Source organism: Polyodon spathula, chromosome 1 (genome assembly GCF_017654505.1).
Source record: "Polyodon spathula isolate WHYD16114869_AA chromosome 1, ASM1765450v1, whole genome shotgun sequence".
NCBI lineage: Eukaryota > Metazoa > Chordata > Actinopteri > Acipenseriformes > Polyodontidae > Polyodon > Polyodon spathula.
The window spans coordinates 36,010,979-36,035,037 of NC_054534.1; the positions used below are offsets into that span (position 1 = coordinate 36,010,979).

Here is a 24,059-nt window from a genome sequence, read left to right on the forward strand (position 1 = left end):
AAGCCAAGCAAATACTAAAAGTTTCCCAGTGCTCAAGATTTATACCTTTTAACACCAAATTATTCTTCATTTTTTCAGTCAACTAGAAGAAACTTTATTATAAACTTTATACTGAATTTGTGACCTTAAAATCATCCATTTTGTTTTCATTATCTCATCAGTGTAATGCCCTATTTTACCTTTTGTTGGAGAAATTAACATACAGTATAATCCCCTTTATTTGAACCCAAGCTGGACTGACCCATGCACCCAGAGGTGAAAGGCATGGCGGTGTTTTATGCGTTTTGCCACTTCGCCCCTCAGACTGCCCTCTCATCCATCTCATGAAATCTTTCACCAGTATAAACTCTGGTGGACCCAATCCGTTTATCTGCCTTACCAACCCTTTCGTATCCCTTGGGCACTTTGGTTAAAGGTGGTTTTACTGTATTCAAGTAATCATAATATTGGCAATACATTAAAACAGGTAACAGTTCCAGATGACAGCATAGAACAAAACACATACTGTATGCAATTCTGGACTTTTGAGTCTCACAATACAATAACCTACAGGAGTTACAAAGTATACCTGTGTAACATTGAACATTACTGGTTTGTAAGATTACTTTTCTAATGCATACCAATTTTAATTATAAGGGCAAAATTGTATCCCAATCTATCAAGCCCCATGGCCCATTGAAACAAAAGAAGAACACCCTGTTTAACTGATGATGATGCAGAGACCGTGCAATCAAAACGCCATGAAAACAGACCTTTGATCATTATTTTTGATGCACACCAGGCTGGCAGAACTTCAGATTCAAAGTGTATTTAGTATAAGCATTCAGCATAATAGAGCTGTCTATGTTATTGTTATTTTTTTCTGTTTCTGATTGAAGAACAGCAATTTAGTATGTATGTATCTATAGATAGAGAGATAATGAACACAAACAACTTCCTAATTGACTTTCTTTTTTGGCACATAATTAAAAACAAACAAAACAACAAAAGTTCTGGGCCAAGAGTAGCTCTTAGGTATAGCTTGTCATTATTTTGAATTTTACATGTTAAAGACATTGATTTCTTAGGCTAGGGTTTTGTTTTCCAAAGGAAATTCACATTGTTTAGCACATAACAATGTAAGAATTAATAGTGGGTATGCTTTTTTTTTAACTGGTGTGTCTTGCCAAGCATATATTGTAGAGCTAGATTTTGTTTCAATATGAGTGTCTGACTTGACCAACTAACCCTCTATCAATTTTGTTTATGTACACGGCAGTATCTAAGCAAGACAAAACCATTATAGGTATTCATAACTGACAACTGATCCAAGGTCTGCACAATTACTGGCTTGGATAATTCTATGTTCTGATTCTATAATTCTAATTGTATACCCTGGAAGTGTGGTTCGTTCTGTGGTTGTCAGTACACATTTGTGCAACACACAGTTCTCATGTTAGATCTCATAGATAGATATTCATATACACCCAGACAGATATTCAAGCTGATTATTACTTTTGATTTCCATATGTAGCTTTTTTGGTTTGTTTAAAATGGCTCTACATGTTCTGGATTTGTTCTGGAGGCCTGCAGTAATTTAAAGACTGTTAAGTCCTTACTATAAGCTGGAGGGGGTAACACATTCCTGTATGACATTCACAGTGCAACTCCCATCAGTTCATGTGCCCCCTTTCAAAGAGTAATCCAATCAAATTCGATGGTTTTTACTACTTTCCTTGTGGCTTTGGCGGGATCGTTTATGTATTGGTTTTGTATAGCCATTACGCAGTGGTATGTGTCTGAACATCCCTTGGAAAACAATAGCTTATGATTGCCCAGTTTGGGTTTAGCCTAAGAAACCAGAAATCAATCATGCCTCCCCTTTATGAAATACATTTCACAATAACTTGAAAAGCAAGTACTTTGCAAATAGCACATTTAATTTATACAAAATAGTAGCATTTTTTATGTCCTTAGATTGTTGGCGAGGTTACCTTTTATTCACCAAGCCCTCCCCCTGTTAAAACATCTATCCCTGTGCAACAAATTTACCAGTGTGTTCAATTCAACTGTGTATGTTCTCACAGTGCAGTATATGCACAACTGAGCCACAATCTTCAACAAATAACAGGCTCCCATGCATAAATTAAGTCCATTAAAAAGGAACAAAATCTATTCTTAAATCAAAAATCTTAATAATCACAATGCATCACACTGCTAATTGTTAATAGCCTCATGCATAAAATTAGGCCTATAGCACTGTTTGGCAGTTGCTAATTATGCTACACCTTAACACAGAACAAGTAAGACCAAGTTAGACAGATGTGAAAATGAACACAGTCTAAAACACAACAAAAAGAACAGATGTTTTCTTCATCAAAATATGAAAACTGTAAACTTTGGGCTCGCTCTGCAATTGTCCCCAATCCAAACAAATAAACAAAGAACCAACCAAACAAAAAAAAAAGAAAAAGAAAAAAGAAAAGAAAATTGTTTCTGTAAGCGCACCTCTTCAACTATTACAAAAATCACAACTTAAAATGTACAAAGCTTTTTTTTCCCATAAAGTCACAGTTACCAAAAAAACAAATGAATAATTTATTACATACGCTATAATAACATTACTCTAAACACTATTATCTATGAGGTATATCTGAGAAAATTCGGTAAGGAATTGCACGGTCTGCGCCACTAACATGCCTCAAATATTTATTTTTGTTTAAAGCTTTGCAACCATTAGAAGAAAGAAATAGAAGAAAATTAGATTTAAAAAGCCTTTGGTATCATAGTTTCTCTTTGTTCTTTGCATGATTGCATTGCAAAGCACCACAGTACATGGGCCACCAAAATAACACAAAATGTGGCCCATTTGACGCAGAGGTATTCACAGGAATAGAAAGCACAGAGAGGTCTAGACTTGAAAAAACTTCGCTTTGGTTCAAGCAAGGCACTCGTCCCATTGTTATTTCATACTTTGCAACTAAAGCGTTTTCGAGTCCATGAAAAGCAGTCATTACTATTCTTTTTTTTTTTTTAAATGTCACCTTCCCTATGTACATACAATATTTTCTCAACAATTAGATTTGTGTGTGTGTGTGTGTGTGTGTGTGTGCATGTGAATTAAGATTTTATAGCTCGCACTGGAACAATGGAAGCAGTACTTGGCAGTTTTATTACTTAAAATGTGGAATTCAATTAAAAAAGAAAATGAAAAGTTAAAAGACTAATTAGGGACACTTTCTGGAGTTTTATTTTGACAGACTGCACTAAATCAAAATGACAGTGCCTTTGTATCGCTGTAGAAACTTTTTTTTATTATTATTTGATGCCTAAATAGCATTGCTGTGATTACAGGGGCTCTTTTTTTTCAATTCTTGTCCTATTGAGAAGAACCATTTCATCTATATTAAAGTACAGATTGAATGGTACTTCTTGGAAGCTGTATTGCTGTTGTGTTCCTACTGAGTTCAGCTTTCTTTGGTTAAAATCCTAATTCCTATTTTGAGGGTTGCAAACAGCTGAGGGAGACTTTATGGGAATCCAGGTAATTTTTACAGTAACCTTCTAGCAATTCTAGAACTTCCACTCACACTAGGACACTTTTCTAAGGTCAAATTGGTGAATTTCAATCACATGTACATAGAGTTCAGCATAACACAAATAAGCCCCCCTCCCCTTACACTTATTTTTTGGGGAAAGCAGTCTTTTTTGTTTTAAGAGAGATAGAGATAGAAATAGAGGCAGAGAGATACAGGTATAAAACAAGAGCATGGGCCAAGCGCAGACCGCACATAGAAAGAAATCTTTGGTATCTTTGGTATCATCAACACGATTAAAATTACAAATGGAAAAAATCAGTGAGGTAGCCTCTTTGGTTCTCACTAGAAATAGAAAGATTTTTTTTACACACACACAATTCAGTCTTGGAAGCAGCTAGTTAAGGGTTTTTTTTTTTTTCTTTCCTTAGTCCTTTTCTTCCTCCAACATATAAAGCTGTGGAAAGCCACTTTGAACTGCAGGTAATCTTTGGTGAAACGGCAAATTTCCATTAAACGTGTGTCCCCATCCGCAAGAGTAGCACTACGAATCCCAGATTCATTGCTTGTCCTTGTACTGAGCAGGCTGTTGTGAGGAGCTCTCAGTCTAATATTTAATAGCATAGAAAACAAATGTAGTACTCTAATGTTTTTTTGGTTTCAAAAGATTGTTTTGACAGAAAGGAAGATACTTAATTAAAGCTAACACGATAAAGGGATCTACAAATCCTCAAATTATCATTTTTTTTTGGCAATTTCATAAATACTACAATCTATAAATTAATAAATAACAGATCAAACAATTTATTCATTTTTTTTTTTACTAAACTAATTATTAAATACCCCATTCAGTTGCTTTTTAAAGCAAAACTAAAACCAATTATATAAATTAAGACAAAAATGAGTCATTGCATCTTGGATGCACTGTCATTCTAACATTCTTAAATAATCATAAATATTTACCCAAACAATTACAATCTAATTAAATAAGATTAAAATAATTAAATAATTCATTATTAAAAAAAAAAACCCTCTATAATTCTCAGGTTCTAACATACAATCGCCATAAATAAATAAACTCCAACAAGTTAAAAATTAAATGAAAAGAACAAACATGGAGAAATGTAAACCTTGCCTTATTGATTAGGGTACAGGGTACTTCAGTGTGGTTTTGATTAAGTTAAAATCTGATTTAAAAAAACAAAAACGAAGTACTGCAAAGAATAACACATAACAAAAAACCCCACAATTTTGGAGAAAGCATTGAAAATATAAGTACTATGACAAGCAATGAAAATATCATGATTTCACTTCCTTGGTTGGCACATTTTCCATTCATACAGCCAGACCATTATGAAGCAATCCTCATAAAGAGAGCTCCCTGTTTTTTGGAAAGGCTGAAGTGGTGGCCTGCTTGTTCAGCCTATGTAGAATCTTTGGGTTAAGCTCTAATAATAGAGAAAGAGAGAACAATAAAGGATAAAGCTATTGAACCGAAGTATTTGTACAGTTGTAACTGATGATTGACAGTTTTTGTTTCTTGAAAGTTGAACTCATCTTGGACGTGCCCACAGACTTCACTTCTCTTCCAAGCAAGAGACATTGGGATCATGTACATGGAATGCTATTAAAAATGCAAAATGTCTGTAGAAGCTGATTACGATTTATAATTGAAGATATTGTACTATAGTATTATGGAGTAATTAAGTTATATGAGGAAATATGATTAAACCTAATGACAGAATAATGCAATATTCAAGTATTAGTCCTCCCTTAAGAATATAACAGATTTATTTTATTGCAAAATACTTTCATTTATGTCTTTGATGATGTATGATTGTTTTATTATTATTATTATTATTATTATTATTATTATTATTATTATTATTATTATTATTATTATTTGGCATCATAAAGGAAAACAAACCTTACTTTTTGACAGCTATCCATTAAGCATGAAGTTGCATTTAATTTATTTGTAACTACATCTGAATTTGGAAACAAAGTTATGTACATGGATGGGTTTATACTTAAAGCTGTCTTTATTATCCTGTTGTATTTCCTTACTGGTCTTGGTTGTCTTCATTATTAACTTATGATTCTCTCAAGTCATTTTCTTTGTAAATGTTTACCCTGCCTTAGAAAATGAATTAGTGTAAGCAAAGTGTTTAAAGAAAGCTAGTATAGCCCTGTGATCTCAAACAATTTTTGACTAAGTGTCCAAAACCAAGTGACCTCTATAAAATGTTATCCATATGTAAAGCCTCCTATATTTGCAAATTATGTTTGGTAAAAAAAAACAAAAAACATGTATTTAACAGTTGGTATCTTTTAGAGAGATTATAGTGTTATGGGAAATAGATCATTCCTGATGCACAGAAGGTAAAGAGGATAAATGATGAATATTGTGGTTTGACTGATTGCTGACATAGTAAGAGAGCGATCGGTTCAAATTAAGATGTGAGATGAAATGGGGTTGGATTCAAGAATGTATTGTGGTTGACTGTCCCAAAGAAAAACAGAATCTCAACTATCAGTTAACCATCTCAACAGGGATGCATTAAATACAATCACTAGCTTCAATATAGTTATGCGTATGGAATCTGGTGCTGTACTGGCTTATTTATCCCAACATCTAATGCTTGGAGAAAGAAATGAATCCTTTTCCAAATCCCATATAAAAAAGAGAACAAAAAATGCACAAGTGAATTAGCCCCTTCTTCAATCGAAAGAACAATTAGAATCAATTTACCTGTAAATAGTGAATGCATTAAGTCATGCAACAACAAAGGGAAAGTGTAGGAATATCCATTAATCTTTGGTTTTGTAGCTGATGAGGTTTTGGTTGTTCTTTTCCATTTTCTTGAAAAACTGCATAGGCACACGTTAAAGACACTCTTCAATTTTAAGAGATGCAAAATGCCCAGTCTCATGAAGCAACGGCCATAGTGGCACTGCTTCCCTGCTTGTTGTACCCTTTCTTATAATCTGCTTCCATGAAATGTCCAAGACGCCCAACGAAACACAGCATGTTCTCCATTTCCTGACGTGCTCTTTTTTCTTCTTTATTTATTTTTTTATAACAGTTTGTTGCAGAACAATTAGGTGCAGAAAAAAAGTTTCTTTGGTTTCGATTCGGCAATAAATAGAAAAAGTCTCAAGTGTCCTTGAAGAGTCTTTAAAGCCTTTGGCTTGCTTTTGAACACGGAAGGGTGTTCCTGGAGGGGCTGTTTACTGATGAATGCGACGCCTTATGTGTTTGATCCTGACACTACATAGTAAATATAATACAGTAAATGCCAAATTGGGAACATGTTGTAGTTTGGAACTGATGACCTGGCTCCCATTCTGAACAGTCCATTTGTCACTTTTATTTTTGGTGTATTCAGTTTTAATGGGAAAAAATCAAGAACACCTGGCAACTGCTACACACATTTTTAAATAATCTATCTTTAGGTAGAAACCAGGGTGATGTTGAAAAGGGCATGAGTGTCTTCCAATTAAATAGAATTAAGAATGTAGTTTAGCTTAACTACATCAGTAGTTAAACTAAATATAGTATACACATTTTATTGTTCCTCAATCTTGCTTAACAGCCTACAGCCATTTTGTCTTTGGTTATTAAAGAACAAATAAATAAATAAATAAAACTTGTATGAGATTAAAATTGTATAAAATACACATTTTGCCATTTCGATAAATTGAATAAATATTTGGTGTGGATAGAAATTACTTTGGTATCATGAGAAAGTTCTCTGTACACTTGCTAGTAAGTCGTTTTAAAACTAGAGGAACTAACATTTAATGTTCGTGATTAAGAAAATACCCCAAATATGTTTGTGAGAGAATGAAGCTAATATGTTCTTCAAATGTTTGAAAAATGACATCCTGAGTTTTCTAATGTATGAAGAACGATATTCCCTAAAATGTCCATTTTCTATTGCAAAAGAAATGTGCTTAAACATTGTGCTCCATACAAAGCCAACCACTAAAACCTCATTCAGAGAACACTTTTAGTAGTTGGTGCATGTTATAAGACTAACATACATGTAGATGTGTGTTCCTGAATACCAGCATTAGTCAAATCTGTAAAATTTGTGCTTGCATACCTGCCAGTACCTGACACTGGAAAGCAAACTGAGACTGGGAAACAAACTGAGATTACAGTTACTGGGGGACTCCCGTGCCACTAAAGATTAAGGTTAAACCACTTGCCACAACTTGCATTACTGGTCTACTGGTGCCTTCGCAATGTTTTATTTTCTTAATATATGGATAATTGTCTACAAAAGATTCTAATTTCTTTGGTCACATTTTGTCAAATCTTAAATGTGTTATGGGGATGGTTATTATTTGACAACCACGTGCAAGCATCTCCAATAATAACTGAACATATTGGCCTGGCTTATGATTGCCTAAGTAAAATTGCTTTGGGGGGTGGTCTAAAAGCTTTTGTGTGTTGATCATTTTCACGGAAAAGCAACTAAGTGCAAATCCAAAGACACAGGTGGATATAAAAATTGCAGTTAAACTAAATGCCCATGACTTCTTACTGGCAGTGGCTTTAATCTTGAATAGACTCTGCTTTTATGTTGAAAAGTAAAAAAAAAAAAAAAAAAATATATATATATATATATATATATATATATATATATATATATATATATATATATATATATATATGTGTGTGTGTGTGTGTGTGTGTCTGCTATTCACCAGTGAACAGATCCCCTCTAAAGCAAATTTAAAAATGTTGTTGACGGGTACCGTGCCCTGTTCTGGTACACTGTCCTCAATCATATTTTGGTACAAGTGCTGGAGGTTGAGGAAGAGGCCCCTGGGCTTCCTTCATCCATCCATTTGTCCAAGCTCCGCCTCCGGGCATTCATGAAGAAGTTACTGACCGTGGTCAGTTCGAGGCCCAGTTGTTGAGAGATTGTGATCTGCATCTCCTTGGAGGGGCGCTTGTTTTCCTTGAAGATGGCGAGAAGTGTTCTGCGCTGGAGGTCAGTGAAAACCAAACGGGATTTCTTTGGTGTAATGCTCCTTTCTTTGCTTGTATCTTGTTCTTTGCGTTTGCATGCTGAATGGAAGAAAAAAAGAGACACTGCAAGTTAACTTACATTTTAGATACATGGAAGTTGACAAAATTGTAATTTAAGGTGGTATTTCTATCTGCTGGTTGAAAAAAAAAAATAGAAGCTGGTTTGATACCTGAAAGGATTTATATCGAGTTTTCATACTAAATAACCTTTTTTTTAATTATGTAAACTAAATTGACTGTAAGTAGACACATAATATTATTATAGTATTATATTTTTTATATTTTAACTAGAAGATAAAAAAAACAACCAAGATAGCTAAGACTCAGTAAAACACATAATTAAAACTATACATGTGTTATCTGTAAAGATTCTTGAAAAATTGCCATATTTCCATATTTACTTGGTATTTTTAAAATATACATTTTATAGAGATATTTACAAATCCCAAAAATAACTCACACAACAGTGTGCCAGCAGCACACACATATACAATTTGATTTGGATTAAAATACACCAACATCAACAAAAAAAAAAAAAAAAAAAAAAAACATAGAACAAATGAATCTGAATTGAAAACACAATCTCCAATACTGGAATAAGCTCCCTGTCATTTAAAATACTGGGTTATTAATCTTATTTTCAATTGGCTTCTAACCAGTAAATATGGTTTTACTTAAGTCTAGCAAAAACAAACTTACATGCAAAGACTTCACTGGACTTAATGTAAAATGCAACCCATTCAAATAGATAAAGAAACTTCAAACACTTTAATAATGTTGTTTGTGGAAAGCCCATTCCAGTGAAGTCTGTCTAGCTTGGTACAGTCCTATAAAGGAAAGCCTCAGAAATCATTTTGATTACCTCTCTGAATTAAGTATGCACAACTGAGACCAAATGAGATCAATATAAGTCAGGTTAAGTACTCCATTGTGTACAAAACCATTATGTAAGAAGAAACTATCTGAACTAGGATGTAAATAAACACATGGACAAGGAATCATCGTGGATTTATTTTCTGAAACTTACACAGCTCTATACTTCCCGATCCTGTACTATACTGATCACTTGCTTCTAGTGTTTACATTTAAAATGTATTGTTGCAGTCATTATGTTAAATCATTACAGATGTTCTCTACCCAAACAACCAAAACTATGGTTCCATCTTAAAAACAAACAACCAAAAAAAAGTACAAATAGAAACGTTTTTGTAATTTCCTTACGGATAAAGAAAATATAATTTAAAATGCAGTTGAACCGTTGCACAATTCAATTACATAAAACGTTTCAAGAAGCCATACAATTGTAGTAGTGATACCAAACAGCGGTCAATTCTTACAGGTAGTATTCTGTGTCATAATTATTTCCTTTGTCTAGTAAGCAACTGCGTGTATCTGTCCAAGGTGCTGAAACTGGCGCGCTCTACACACTGGCATCCTCGTTAATTTTACTTAAGAACTACTAATTATACTTTTTTTTTTTTTTTTTTTTTAATTCCCAGAGAATGGTATCAACACGAATAAGCAAATTATTTCAGTTCTGACTTTTTTATATCAAGAATAAACAATGTGGTAGTGGTTGTTATGATGAACTTTCACTTTATGTAACAAGGCTTGATAAAAAATACCATTAATATTATCCTACTACAACTGCTTAATATTACTAGTTCTAATAGTACGACTACTACGACTACTACTACTAATAATAATAATAATAATAATAATAATAATAATAATAATAATAATAATAATAATAATAATAATAATACAATGCATCAATCCTAACAAACGATGCAGCGTCTGTCAAAAAATGAAAACAAAAACAATGCAGTTGGCTTAAGTTTTGTACCGTTTCCTACCATACACTAATTAAAGGCCGTCTGATCTATCAGTTTAAAGGGATGTAGTTCTTTGGTGTCCAGAGGGTGGCGACGTAGTCTGTGTTATGATGAGCTTAAACTCAACAGGAGTGTGTGTGTGTGTGTGTGTGTGTGTGTGTGTGTGTGTGTGTGTGTGTGTGTGTGTGTGTGTGTGTGTGTGTCTTTATCTAAAGATTTAAAGACGTGTTGACTAATTAAAATTCTTACTTGGCTTATTTATTCACTTTTCATTTGTACAACATATAACATTCCTGGCAGAAATCGTGCAAGCAAGACAAACGAGGATCTTACAAAATAATATACTTGTTTATAATTTAAATGAATTGTATTCTGGTTCAAACACAAACAAAAATATTAATGAGTAAACCCTTATTCGATGTCTCTTTCCTCATCACGTTGCTTTGTGTTATACCTGTATGCATTTATAGGGTAGGGTAGTCGATTGCTTATTTTGGTTTTACTCTGCAAATGATAAACATTGTCCCTTTGAACTCAGGCAATTTATAATCTGTTACTGCAGGGGCACAAACATTCTCGCCGTTTGATTTTTTTTTAATTTAATTTTCTGAACTGGAAAACTGCAATTTACAGTCCAACGTGATGAATCTATCCACAAAACTGTCCAAAAAACTATTAATAACATAACTTACGCGTAGTACGTTTATAAATGTTGTAGGGTGCGCTAATCTCCATTGCATTGTTTAGTATTATACGATGATAACACGGATCTGAAGTAGCAATGTGTGTCGAGCAATAGCAAACATCCAGCCTTAGGTTATGTCAACTCCAGTACATTGTGTAATAAAAAAAAAAAAACACTTGAGAAAAACATTTTATAGACGGTATATAGAACGGACTTAATGGACTGGAATGAACCAGAGTGGTTTACTGCTAACCCTACAATTAATGGTCCACTCTGTCGCTCAGCTTAGCAAATGTGATCGGGTTAGTTGTGGACCTACACACTGTTGTAACTGTTGCTGATTTCTTAAAATGTTGGGTTTGGCTCTGTGTGTTTGAAGACAGGTAACATTGTTAACTGTTTATGTGTTGCTCTCATTTCCAGACGCTAATCAGAAGATGAGCTTGACTCGATCCATTAACAGGGGTTATAATAGAAAATGATTTTTTCCCCTCGATGTTGCTTATCTTGTTGCACTAATAATAAACATAATTAAATATAAAATATATATATATATATATATATATATATATATATATTATATATATATATATATATATATTATATACTATATATATATATACACACCACACACACACACACACACACACACACACAACATGCAGGGAATTGATCTTTTTTTTTCTCCTTTTAAATTAAAAAAGGCCTTGATTACAGAAATAGGAAGTATACAGAACCCCTATACATAGTAACAGTCGGTGAAGTACTAGATATATTTAAATTATACACAGGAAATAGGCCATTTGGTTACAGGAGTGATAGTCTGAATTCACATTTGAGGTTTGAATGTATTTGCACCTGTATTTTTACTTTTACCTTGACATCCAGGCGCTATTGATTGTTTGCTGGATTCTGGATAAAGAGTTTTTAACTTCTAAATTAAATGGCACGACAACTAATGTGTTCATCAGTTGTCATTTGTTGTGTGTTAACATTTTTATTTGTTTTAGTTTTGCTTTGTACTTTCAGTTTCTTAGCACACTGCCCTCAGTTGTAATAAATCATTGCTTGGAAGAATTGCAGAGGCTTTGTCACTGTTAGAGAGGGGAGAGTGTATGTCATTATTTTATAACGAGTTAGTAAATAGTAAGTCCCAGTCCGAAATACAGTAGTTTTTTTCTGTTTATAAACAACTTTCTCGTGTTTAAAAATAAAAAAATACAAATAAAAATAAACATATGTATAGAATTCGAATATGCCTAAATCTTTATATAAACACCATCATGAAAAGAAGATTGTGTGTATATATTTCCTATTGATATATCATGAAGACTTTATTAACTCACTAGTATAAAGCCTTTAGTAGTGGGAACAATTTTACATTTTACAGGCGTCCGTGATTTATCATCTGTTTAATACTGTGACCATATTGCAGTCTAAACTTTATCGTTACACTACACTTGTGTCGCGTGTGGATAAAACTGGAGCCATGTGTACGGTGTCCATTTTAGGACAGCCTCAGACCCCATCCCTCCTCGACTCAATCCTCACACCTCCTCGACTCAGTCGTACACGTGTAAAATAGACGGTGTTATCCCTTGTACTCTGCACCGCTGCTTCCTAATTTGCGTGTTAAATCCGTGTTGCATGATGTTCTTGGATTTCCAAGCAATAACAAATCGAAGGACAATATTTAATGGAGTACTTTCAGAATGAAGCCTGAATCTACTGAACAGAGGGTCTTTAACTATGTGGTTTGCTTAAAGGGAAAGGTTGAATCAATAGGATCAATACCGAAGGTTTCCCTGGCCTTGCATCAAAAGGGTAACAGCTTCTCCTGTGGTTTATCTTTTCTTTCTGACACATGTAAATCAATGGCTTCTAACAGCGCAGCACTGGGAAAGAAGACACTGTACTGTACTGTATAGTAACCCACCTGCTAGAATACCTGGCATTGCACTAGATATTACCTGGATTGAATTAGAATTTATTTAAGGTAGCCTACTATAAATGATAGCTAAATAAGATTCATTAAAAAAGGGGAAAAAATATCATGTTGTCTTTTCATCACAGACGTAATCATAACGTTTCACAGACCCCAATTAGCAATGATTACCCAATGTTACATTAGGTATAAGGCAGCCCCAGATTGATAATAATTGGCGTCTGTGATACCATCTCTATATCTTTGGTTATACAATTTACCCATAATTTGAAGTAGTTAAATTCGTTGAAATGCATGCTTTGAAATGTTTTCGCTTGCATACTATTTATCAAAAGCTATACTGTATTTAATATGTAATGAATTTACATAAGGACTTCGTAGAGGTATTAAATTAAAAAAAGAATGTGTACCATCAAGTCTTCTGTTAAATTTTTTATTTAAGAACTGTTTGTGTCACATTAAACATAATGTGTGTGCGTGTGTGCGTGTGTGTGTGTGTGTGTGTGTGTTATTTTTAACACAAACTATGTTTTTTTTTTTATTGAACTAACGTTTTATTTGAACACAAACCACTTTAGTGACTAAAATATATCTACAACTTAAACCTTGAGAGTACATCCTATAGGCACATTAAACAAAGATTAAAGTAAATATATCCATTAAATTAGCGTGAAACGCAAGTGTGGGTTCAGTTCTTCGTACCTCTTTAATACCGTTCTGGGTGAAACAGGGACACTTGGTCTCAAACTAAAATAAAGTCTGTAGATATCACAAAAGAAGAGAAAGACGTAATAAATGGGAAAACCCGACCAGCAAAATGTAACAAAATGGGGGAAGTGCCAATACAGAACAATAAATAGAAAATGAGCATTGCAATATAGAAATCAATACCCGAGGGCAGGTTGTAAATTAACTGCCATGAGATGCCTGCGTTTCAAAAGTGAGACCTTTTTTTTTTTTTTTAAAGAAAGAAAATGCATTTTAAAAAAGACTGATGTGCTACATTTTGAAGCAATGTTTTCCAAAACCGTTCAAACCCAAAATATATTGTAATTATTAGGATATATAAGTAATAATATAATAAATAATAATAATAATATATAATAATAATAATATTATGACTGCAGAAGTATGTTTTACACAATACAGATATGCATGTCACTGTTATCCATTATTATTATTATTATTTATTATTATTATTATTATTATTATTATTATTATTATTATTAGCTTCCTTGAAGTAAAAACAAAATAGCTGGTAGTCTGTTATATTTATCTAAGGATATAAACAAAATGACAGATGTAAACAAACAAACAAACGAATAAATAAATAAATAAATAAATAAATAAATAAATAAATCAAAAGTACCTCTTCTGAATTAAATGCAATGTACCTAAAAGGTACCTAAAAGGATACTAATAATTGCAAATACATTTCCTTGTAATTATGAATTGTTGAGAAAGTAAAGCTATTCTGACAACTCAATCTGTCCTAGCTCCAGGTCGAACACACGGAAAGACCCCACACCCCGTCGCTCATCCTTCTCACCACCCCACCCCCCAGCGCTGCTTATTGGACATCTCCTTTGTTAATGAGCAACCGGCAAAGAGCAGCAATCTGTAGGGGCTATAGTCTCAAAGCCTGTCCAAATTCAGTCTGTAACAGGTGATAACAATAGTTGTGTGCCTGTAAAACAATAATTAGATCTTGCCTTTTGGTTACATGTTTTACAATAATACAATTAACATGAGCTCCTGTCATTTTATCCAAGTTAAATGCCTTAGTTTATTTGACCTTCTGGTAAAGATAATTATGCTACAGAATTTCAGACAGTATTGCAGAAAACATAATATAGTTAGTAAGTTTTTTTGCATAAAATAGGCAGCAAGGGCTGCAATTTGAAAGTGGTGGCTGATTTTAGTACTTTGAAGCCACTGTTTAAATCATTAAATATACTTGCACAAAGGTGTCTTATAAATTATTCAATAATATCAACAACCATGTAACATTTTAAGAGAATAAGTCCTTAAAATGGGTTTGAAAAAGACTTACAATTCTATGCATTATGAATCCTTTGTAAAAGATCATTAAAATATAGTATTACCATAAGAAATGAATACAGTCTCATCCCCATAAAAACACTTGTTATAGGGTTATCACAAAATATTATACTAATAAATATTGAAACTTGATAGACAATGCCTTTCTTTAGCACAGATTTCCTGAATAAACAAGAACATATTCAAATGTTGATAACATAGTATTGTTTTATTATTATAGAGACAAAGGGAATCTCCTTTTTTTTCAAAAAATATAAAAATAAAATGATAATTTACCAGAGAACATAAGTCGCTGAGATGCCTCATCTTGTTTACAGTAACCTCCTGGTGGGGACAGCGAGATACATCATTAAAAAACAGCACAGTATTATTGATGGTTATGTTAAAAAAAAATGAGTGTCCTAGTAAGACTCATTGCATAAGCTGTCAGTAAAAAATAAGTATGATATGAATTATTGATGTGAAAAATCAGACCATTGTATACAATTTATAAGACCTGTGTTAGATATACTGATTGGACTACAAACCATGAGGTTACCTCACCTGATTGGCATAGTATGTCTATTTAACATTTTCACACTTAAACATATTAAACATCACTAGGGATCTATTTTAATGATCTTGACAGTGCTGCATCTAAATAGAGCCATCCTGTATTAATCCTGCTGGCATATTTACTGGCCCCTGTTTTAATATCAGAAAAGACAATAAAACATACAGTGGAATGAATTCTGCCAGAACAGGCTTATGCTTTTAGGGTGGCAGTATTTAGATCTGGCACTATTTAGACCATTATTATAGACTACTCCAAATATGCAGATGACTTACACAGCTGAAAATAATAATAATAATAATAATAATAATAATAATAATAATAATAATAATAATAATAATAATAATAATAATAATAATAATGTCCCAAATGATAGTAAAAAATGTACATAGAAAAATAAACAAAATAATTGTATTAGTAAAAGCACAAACATTTTTGTGTTAGCCAACACATACATAGTTTATTTCCCCACATTAAGTTTATTGTTTTTAACACTAACCTGTATTTCACTAATTCAACTCAATGTACACGTTAAAAAAAAAGGCTTATATAAACAACATTGACTTTTACATTTCTCACTCAATCAGAAATTAACACAGACTGTGTGTATTGCTTAACTGAAGCACTCATTTAAATCATTCAAATATGAACATTTTGTTTTTAGCGATATAAACAATGTGGACAAGAACTTGCTCTGGGTGTTTAATTTTCATAACTGTGGCCTCTTTATGATAGCATTGATCCACTGCCATTTAGCCTAATTGAAAAGAGCCCTCTGTGTTGTTTATTATTATTATTATTATTATTATTATTATTATTATTATTATTATTATTGTTATATACAGTGTAGCATACTGCATGTTTATCCGTTAGGTACATATTATGTGTTTCCCCAGTAATGTCTGCAATCATCGCTGTATTTATAAAAATAAAAAATAAAAACAACTATAAAAATACAATTTATTTTACTGGTGTATATTTTAATAATAACAAAAATGTAATAAAATAATGTGTGCACTTTTGCAGAATTGTAGTAGATTAATGTTTTGATAATGTATTCGTTCAAACCAATAGCATAGTTAATAGTATACAAGGAATATAATCATTGTTAAGCTGATCAAGTTAACAGCTGGACCTGGGGCAATTAATATTTTTGTATAGCACATGGGAGAAGTTCAGACACTTTCTTGGCACCAGCCATTGCACTTACAAAATGCATCTCTCATAGTCCCACCTTAATTATAGGACTGTTTGGTGATGATACACAGGCCTATCTTCATGTTAGTAATCTAAATTACAGATTTAGAAAAAATCTAAGTTTGATACCAGTGGGAAATGGCTTTTGAACAGCGAAAGTTGAATACATTGCAGCTATACCAAAATGTAAATATCTCCATTGATATTTATTCTTCAAAATTTTAATGAGGAAATTTACCACCATGTAGGCACACGTGCTTTCGACGTCCAAAATGTGAACCGAATCCATTCAACCTCCCTTTGCCTCCTGTGGTTTAGAGACCCGGTTAAAAAAAAAGGGTTTAATCGTCACGCGATCGTCATGCCTATGAAAATACGCTTTTGTTTTTAATCAATGGTTTACATCTTATATCTTACATTTACATGTACATTACATTATCTCTGAGCTGCAATAAACGCCGGATTAGATTCCTGTTTGAGGAATACAATATTTGTTAGAGTGGGCATTAGGCCTACATAGATAACCTACAGCGTATCGTGGGTTTCAGAGGAAAAACATCAACGTACTGTATACTCGGAAAGTTAGTTTAATATTTGAAAATAAATTTCGGTCGAGCAATGGGTCGGCTAACAGCAATGTATCACCTATAACGGAGAGGCCTAAACGTTTTAATGGCAATCAAATACGTGTTAAAAAACATGGCGACAAGGCTTTCGCTGTCCATGCACATATTTGGAAATAAGGTGGTTCCATGTACGTTTTGCTAATCAGTGCATATACACTTTTAGTTTGTCCACATGGGCTTCTTTCTTAAAAAGGCGGTGACTTAATTTTCTTTACGTTTTATTATTTTCTGTTAATCAGGACTCAGGGTTTTGGAAAGCACACTTGCAAATTTCCGTGTAATTAATGTGACATATCATGCTGGCTATCCCTTACGTCCAGATGTATTCATAAATAATTAGAAAAGCGTTCCACTGACACACACTGTGTGATTGTCCTAGGCTATATGAATTAGGAGGCATCGAGCACATATTCGATGTAATGGCTGCTCTGAGCTCCGAGATTTTTCTGCATAAAGGTGGCTTATTACAACAACATTTTTGGTTATCTGTGTATGGTTACTTTATTATGGGATTTACCTTTAGTTAAAATACTGTAAACCTAAAATTTGCATAAACTTACAACAGTTATTTATTTATTTATTTATTTATTTATTATTTGTTTGTTTTAACAAACGAGAAAATATTGCAATTTGATTGCGTATATACCTACATTTAATAATAATAATAATAATAATAATAATAATAATAATAATAATAATCCAAACAGGTAGTCAGTTCAACTATATGGTTACGATGACGCCGATCATAAACGGAGACTGGTGTTGAGTCCAGTGCTGGGAAGAGAGTGCCATGATCACCTTTACTGGAATCAGCCAGGATCAGGTTCCAGATCAATGAGAACTGGGTCCACACGTTTATGTTATTGTTGCCAGCATTAATGCCCTTTTAATCTTCAAGAGATTATTCGTATCGATCCACATCCATATACACACATTTGTTTTAGAAAGTGACATAACCACACGATTGAAAGATTGGAATAAAAATAAATGAGGGAGGCTTTTTCCATTGGATCTTGTTCCAATGTTTTCGTGTGTCTTTTTCTCTCTACCCTCAATGCTCTTAGGGATCTTACATTAATGCATATTTGGAAGGTGTTATTCTTTCACAAGGGAATGCTAGAGGCAAGGGCTAACAACACGGGGCTCTTTAATTATTCATTTTACTTATTCCAACAGGCAGCAGTAAGTGGTTGAAAATGGGGTGTCAGAAAGAACACACTACCTGTTTACAAGGAACAATCTATGCGGTACTAATATGTTTTAATGTGTAAAATTACTAATTTAAAAATAAACCAGGCAATTACAATAGAACATTCTAAGAGAAACCGTTGTACATCGTTCTAGTTAACAAAAACTAAAAGAAAGATAAACAATAGTGATGTTGATGACAATAATGATACTTTATTAATCGTACGTTTAGTTGGGTTGCAAAATTGCCAGTATCGGTACATTATCATCTATCGTGCAATGAGGGTATTTTACATAAATCGTTTGCACATCAACAGAGCTGTGAATACTAAATAACATCTCCCAGCTAATCGACTGTACATTTAACATCCTAATTACAAATAGCTAATTCCACTGAATTAATTTAGCAACAATCCTAATTGTAATTTTACTTCTTATTCCTCTTTTCCATTTAAAATGCAATTAGTAAAATGCCTTAACATGCTGCTTAATTAAGTGCGCGCTTCTGTGTCTGTCTCTTTTAACTATCTGTTTTGGTATATCCGATAGTCATCCCTTATATATAGAAATACAAGGATCACGTACGCTTGTGTTTCCCAGTCGTTTGTTGGAGCTTCATGAACGAATACAAAAAGAGCAATCAGACCATGCTTAACCTTAGGACAGGATTAACGCTGCAGGGGCAGGACTCCTGATTAAATCCCCCTGGATACTGTTTAAGACAATGTGATATGATTTAACACCTTTAGTGACTTTTAAGTATAATACATGTTTCAGTGGAACAATTTTATGATTTCTGTGAGTTTCATTTTTTAAATATAAACCGTGCGTCTGATTATGCATTTAATAAGCCTGCCTACGACATCATCATCATCATCATTATTATTATTATTATTATTATTATTATTATTATTATTATTATTATTATTATTATTGCAGATCTTTTAAAATGAACTGCGTAACTCAAACTGGTGGGACAAAGGTCAAAGAGTAAATTAAAAAGGAGCATTCTATTATTTAAGAATATACATGATTTATGGCGCACACAGAAGAACAAAAGCCTGGCTCCCATCTTCACGTTGTGCCTGGTTAACCCAAGGCAAGGTGACGTTTTGAGCTCCAGCTCTGGGTCATGCAGAGATTTCTATCAATAATTCATTGAGTTGCTGCAGTTTCTGCTCCTCGCTTTCCAATCCCTACAGCTTCTCGGAGCACATAATACTTGCCCTCCAGAACCCCCGCTACATGTATATTTTACAATCTGTGGACTGAACAACAGTAAAATCAAACGTAATGTTAGCCCTTTGGAAAGATTAACTATCGTCACTACGGCTTATTCTGCTATCTCGTTTAAATAGAAGCAAATCATATATAAATACATTTCAATAGATTTGTGACATGCGAACGATAATGGTATATCACAACCAGACATGTTTTAAACAGTGCGCGCAATATATTTCTAAGTTTTCCAAACTAGCAATGCAGGGGGGGGGGTTGGGTTCGGTTTAGATTTATTCACATGCATACTTTGTAAACAATTGGATATTGTGTCAATTTAGGATTTTGTCTTTTGTGACCGTTTATGTGTTCCATTGGTTTGTTATAACAGGTTAATGTTTTGGTAGGAAAATACATTATCTTTGTAACGCAAAACTCAAGTGCTGGTATTATAAAATGGCATATTATTATGCTATAATTAAACTGTACACCCAGCACAGTCTATTTATGATGTTGACATGTAAAATATTTTGGTATACATTTCCTTTTGACATTACTACCATACTGTATTAAAATAAACAAGGCAGATGTCCAAAACCCTGTTAACTTTTAAAGGTGATCATATATACAAATTTGTTTAATTAAAACATTTGCTTTTTTCCACAGAAACAACCAATAAACTATTAAGTAAGCACTTGTAACTGAAAAAAAACTGTATTTAACACCTTAATGCAAACAAAATACAGAAAACAGCTTGACTAATTACTTAAAATACATCTATATGCTGTTCGAAATAAAGCACCAATTAATCATATTCTGAGAGGCTACATTTTTATCTTACAAGAATATAACATGATATATATATAATATATATATATTATATTATATATATATAGATATATATATATATATATATATATATAGATACTTATGCTCTACGAGACCAATGAATACGCGCAACAATCCTCATTTATAAGCATATCGCCAACACGAAAGTAGAGTTGATAACTACTACTGAATCACACTTAGCGCATTGGTAATTATTCAAACAAAGAAATAACAAAAAAATAACGTGTGAATTTGTAAATAAATGTAAAAAAAAAGATTTAATATAGCTAATGAAACATTGGCAAACAATTTAAAATACATTTTATATTAAACAGTAATGATAAACCAGCATCGGAAATATATATATATATAGAACAATAGATAACGGATTAATAAAAGTTTCCATTTCGTACCGCTAGAGAGTGCACCCACCTCACAACAGAACAAGTCACGGGCAGCTGTTTGTATTGTTCTCCATGGTCTCTTTTAAATGACTAGTTTTCAATACAATAAAAGACATCAATTGATCAACCGGCTTCAATTACATTTCAGCTATGCGTTTGTAAACCTATTTTTAACCATAGACGTTCTTACTTAAATCGAAACGTATTAACCGAAGTCTGTTATGAATTAATACATTTGCTTTGGACAACACCTGGGATAATAAACCTTTTAAACAACCTTCACAAAATATATTTGCTCAGCGTTAACTACCCAGTAAATTATCGCTGCTGGTTTAGTTGTCGAATGTGAACAATATCGATGTACTTGTATCACGCTAGAATTGCACAAATATCTTCAAGAAAATATATTTACAATTTCAATGATATGCCGTACAAAGCTTGACTTCATGAAAACATTAATAGTGGATATATTAGCTACAACAACACGTGTAATATTACAACAACTACTTTATTTGCAATACCAATTAATGTCCTTGTATTAAATTCACCAGATTCATATTAATACCGCAGAGAGCTGTATTCCCCCCTCCTCCCCTTCAAGTGCACAAGAGACAAAGGGGGATTACAAATGTTTTAAAGGGGAATCTGGTAGCATTATGTTGTAGCACTATGCGTTTTCCTATAAATCTCCTAAAAGCAAACGTTAGCAGACAAAAATAATAACATATAAAACTAAATTAAGGATGGAAAAAAAAATTATGTATAAAACAAAAGAACCACCTTGTCACTAAAACAACGTTCATGTAGAAACTGACTTAGTATATGTTAACAGAATTTAAAACACGAGACTATGTGTTTTGTTTTACTTTTAGTAGAAACCTTTGAAGAAAAGGTGAGCAACAAACTTAAATTTCAATAACATTTGCCAAGTACACAAATGTCAATACGATGGTATGTAAAACGTGTCTTACTGGTAGTTAAATTAATGTTATGATAATGTGTGCGTCTGGTTATCTGTTGGAAATTTGCGTGTAAAAAAACATTATTTTAGAGACTGTACAATAATAGCTCTTTACGCGAACTGTGTTTTAGTGCTTGGTTTCAAAATTGTATGAATCTGTACGATCGGCGCAATTCTATATTATATAGCATTTGTCAAGATACCTTGTCTTACCTGCAAGCCTTAAGGCTGACATCCTCTGGAACTCGGGTTCCTGCAGCCATTTCCACATTCTTCTAAAGGTCTCCCTTCCAGATTTAAGTTTACTCCAAGGTTTGGGGTTTCTTAAGAGGTCTGAAAGGGTCCCCTGTGAGCGACACAACACCCTTTGGGCGAAGATAGCCTGGGGGATGCTGTACCGCTTGAGTTCCGCAGTGATCCTTTGTGCCACTTCTTTGGTGTTGATTTCTTCTAACTGCCCCGAGTTATTACCTTGAGTTTCCGAGGAGGAGGGCGGCCTTTCCCGGCTGGAAGCCAACACGGGCCCGTGAGATTGAGGGTGGCCTGGATGACCAGTGTGATGCATTCCGTTCAAATGTGGCATCATACCCGCCGAAGGGACACTAAGGCTCCTTGAGAGGGGCTGGTTCCCTCTGGCCAGCATGGCAGTGTGGGCGTCGAAGTTTGAGCTGAGCATTTTGTCGTGCCCATGTGCGCCATAGTTGTGGAGGCTTTGCTGGGTGTTATGGATGGAGCCCAAACCATTGCCAAGGGGGCTGTTGACCAAGGGGGATAAGCTTTGACCCATCCCTGTCATTTCCTTATGATAGGGACTGTAGAGATTGTTCATTGCTGGTAACCCCCTTTCGTCCCGCATCAGGGTAAAGCTCCCACTTACGTTCCCAGAGAGACGCTGGTGGTGGGCATGGTGGTGGTGGTGCGGATGGTGGAATTTGTCTGAAACGGTAGAGATGGGTGGCAGGGGCTGGAGTGGAGTTAAAGTGGTGTAGGTGCCGCTCATGCCCATACCAGGTGGGGATGTGTCGCAGGGCATACTCATTGCATGGTGGAGCGGGAGAGACAACTCCGGGCGGTAGTCTCCAGCCCCGTCCAGCATCGTAGCCATACTGGAAACCATAGCGGATCGTGAAGAAGCAGCAGCTAAGTCCTGATGTATCCTTAAAGAAGCCCCAGTGCTCCGATCGTGATGGGGGCTGTGACTGCTCATCAAATCCTGCTCATGGCTTACTCCGCCATGCAGACTGCCAATGCTGTCCATTGTCATCTCTGGGTTCATGGCGTAAGCATCCAGCTCCTTGGCCAGACATCTATAGGCGTTGTAAGCAGTCTTCATTCAGTCCATTGATCTATTGTATGTTTTTGTGCCAGGGTTGGGTTTTATTGGTTTTTGTAAGGCCTCTCGGGTTTTAGAAATACAATAAAATATTACCGATCTCTAGCAGACGGGCCAGTGCTGTTTCTCGCCATGTCCGAGCCCTTTCCTCCTCCTACGTCTTCTGTTTAGGCTGCTGGAGCTGTCCAGGATGGGTTTGCTATTCGATCATCCTACCCCAGCGGAGTGGGCGGGCCTTATCTTCTGACAGACGTGACGTCTGAGCAACCCTCTCTCACAGTGCACGCTTCTGAATATCTAGCAAGGCAATCTCTCCAATACACACCGAGAGGGGCGTGGGATACTAGTTTTCATGTTCGGTTGAGATTTGTATGCTGCTTTTACATATGGACTCTAACGTCAGAAACTTAGATTTGCTTTTAGCTGTATTTAACCAGTTCGTCCCCTATTATCTATGCAAAAGAAAACATATTCTCCAGTACTCCACTTACCTTAACATGTATTTAGGCTAACGTCCATTATCGCATTGAACACAATGCAGAAGGACGATGGTGTGCATACATTCAAATTACACTACCACAGTCTGTGCTTTATACATCATTTTGAGCCCTTTGATTTGTTCAGTACTGTAGCATTTTAGCCCCATCTGGCTCTACAACCAATTAT

General features: G+C 34.2%; 1 protein-coding gene across 2 annotated transcripts; it reads right to left on the reverse strand.

Annotated features, from left to right (window-relative positions):
- Positions 1–8,203: 8,203 nt before the first annotated feature.
- On the reverse strand, positions 8,204–23,550 carry LOC121318081 (one cut domain family member 2-like). Of its 2 annotated transcripts, XM_041254345.1 has the most exons (3): positions 22,274–23,550; positions 15,362–15,409; positions 8,204–8,598 (listed from the first exon to the last, which is right to left on the reverse strand). In XM_041254345.1, exons 1-3 carry the CDS (start codon positions 23,391–23,393, stop codon positions 8,312–8,314), a joined length of 1,455 nt encoding a protein of 484 aa, XP_041110279.1. In that variant the 5' UTR covers positions 23,394–23,550; the 3' UTR covers positions 8,204–8,311. The 2 variants fall into 2 exon arrangements, with proteins under 2 accessions (XP_041110279.1, XP_041110289.1); XM_041254355.1 differs by lacking the exon at positions 15,362–15,409.
- Between the last annotated feature and the right edge of the window lie 509 nt (positions 23,551–24,059).

Coding starts and splice junctions, on each gene's coding strand:
- LOC121318081 (XM_041254345.1), bottom strand. CDS start 23,393: ATGAAGACTGCTTACAACGCCTATAGATGTCTGGCCAAGGAGCTGGAT. Junction 15,410..22,273: donor GTCAGCCTTAAGGCTTGCAG/GTAAGACAAGGT, acceptor TGTCCCCACCAG/GAGGTTACTGTAAACAAGAT. Junction 8,599..15,361: donor TCAGCGACTTATGTTCTCTG/GTAAATTATCAT, acceptor TCTTCCATTCAG/CATGCAAACGCAAAGAACAA.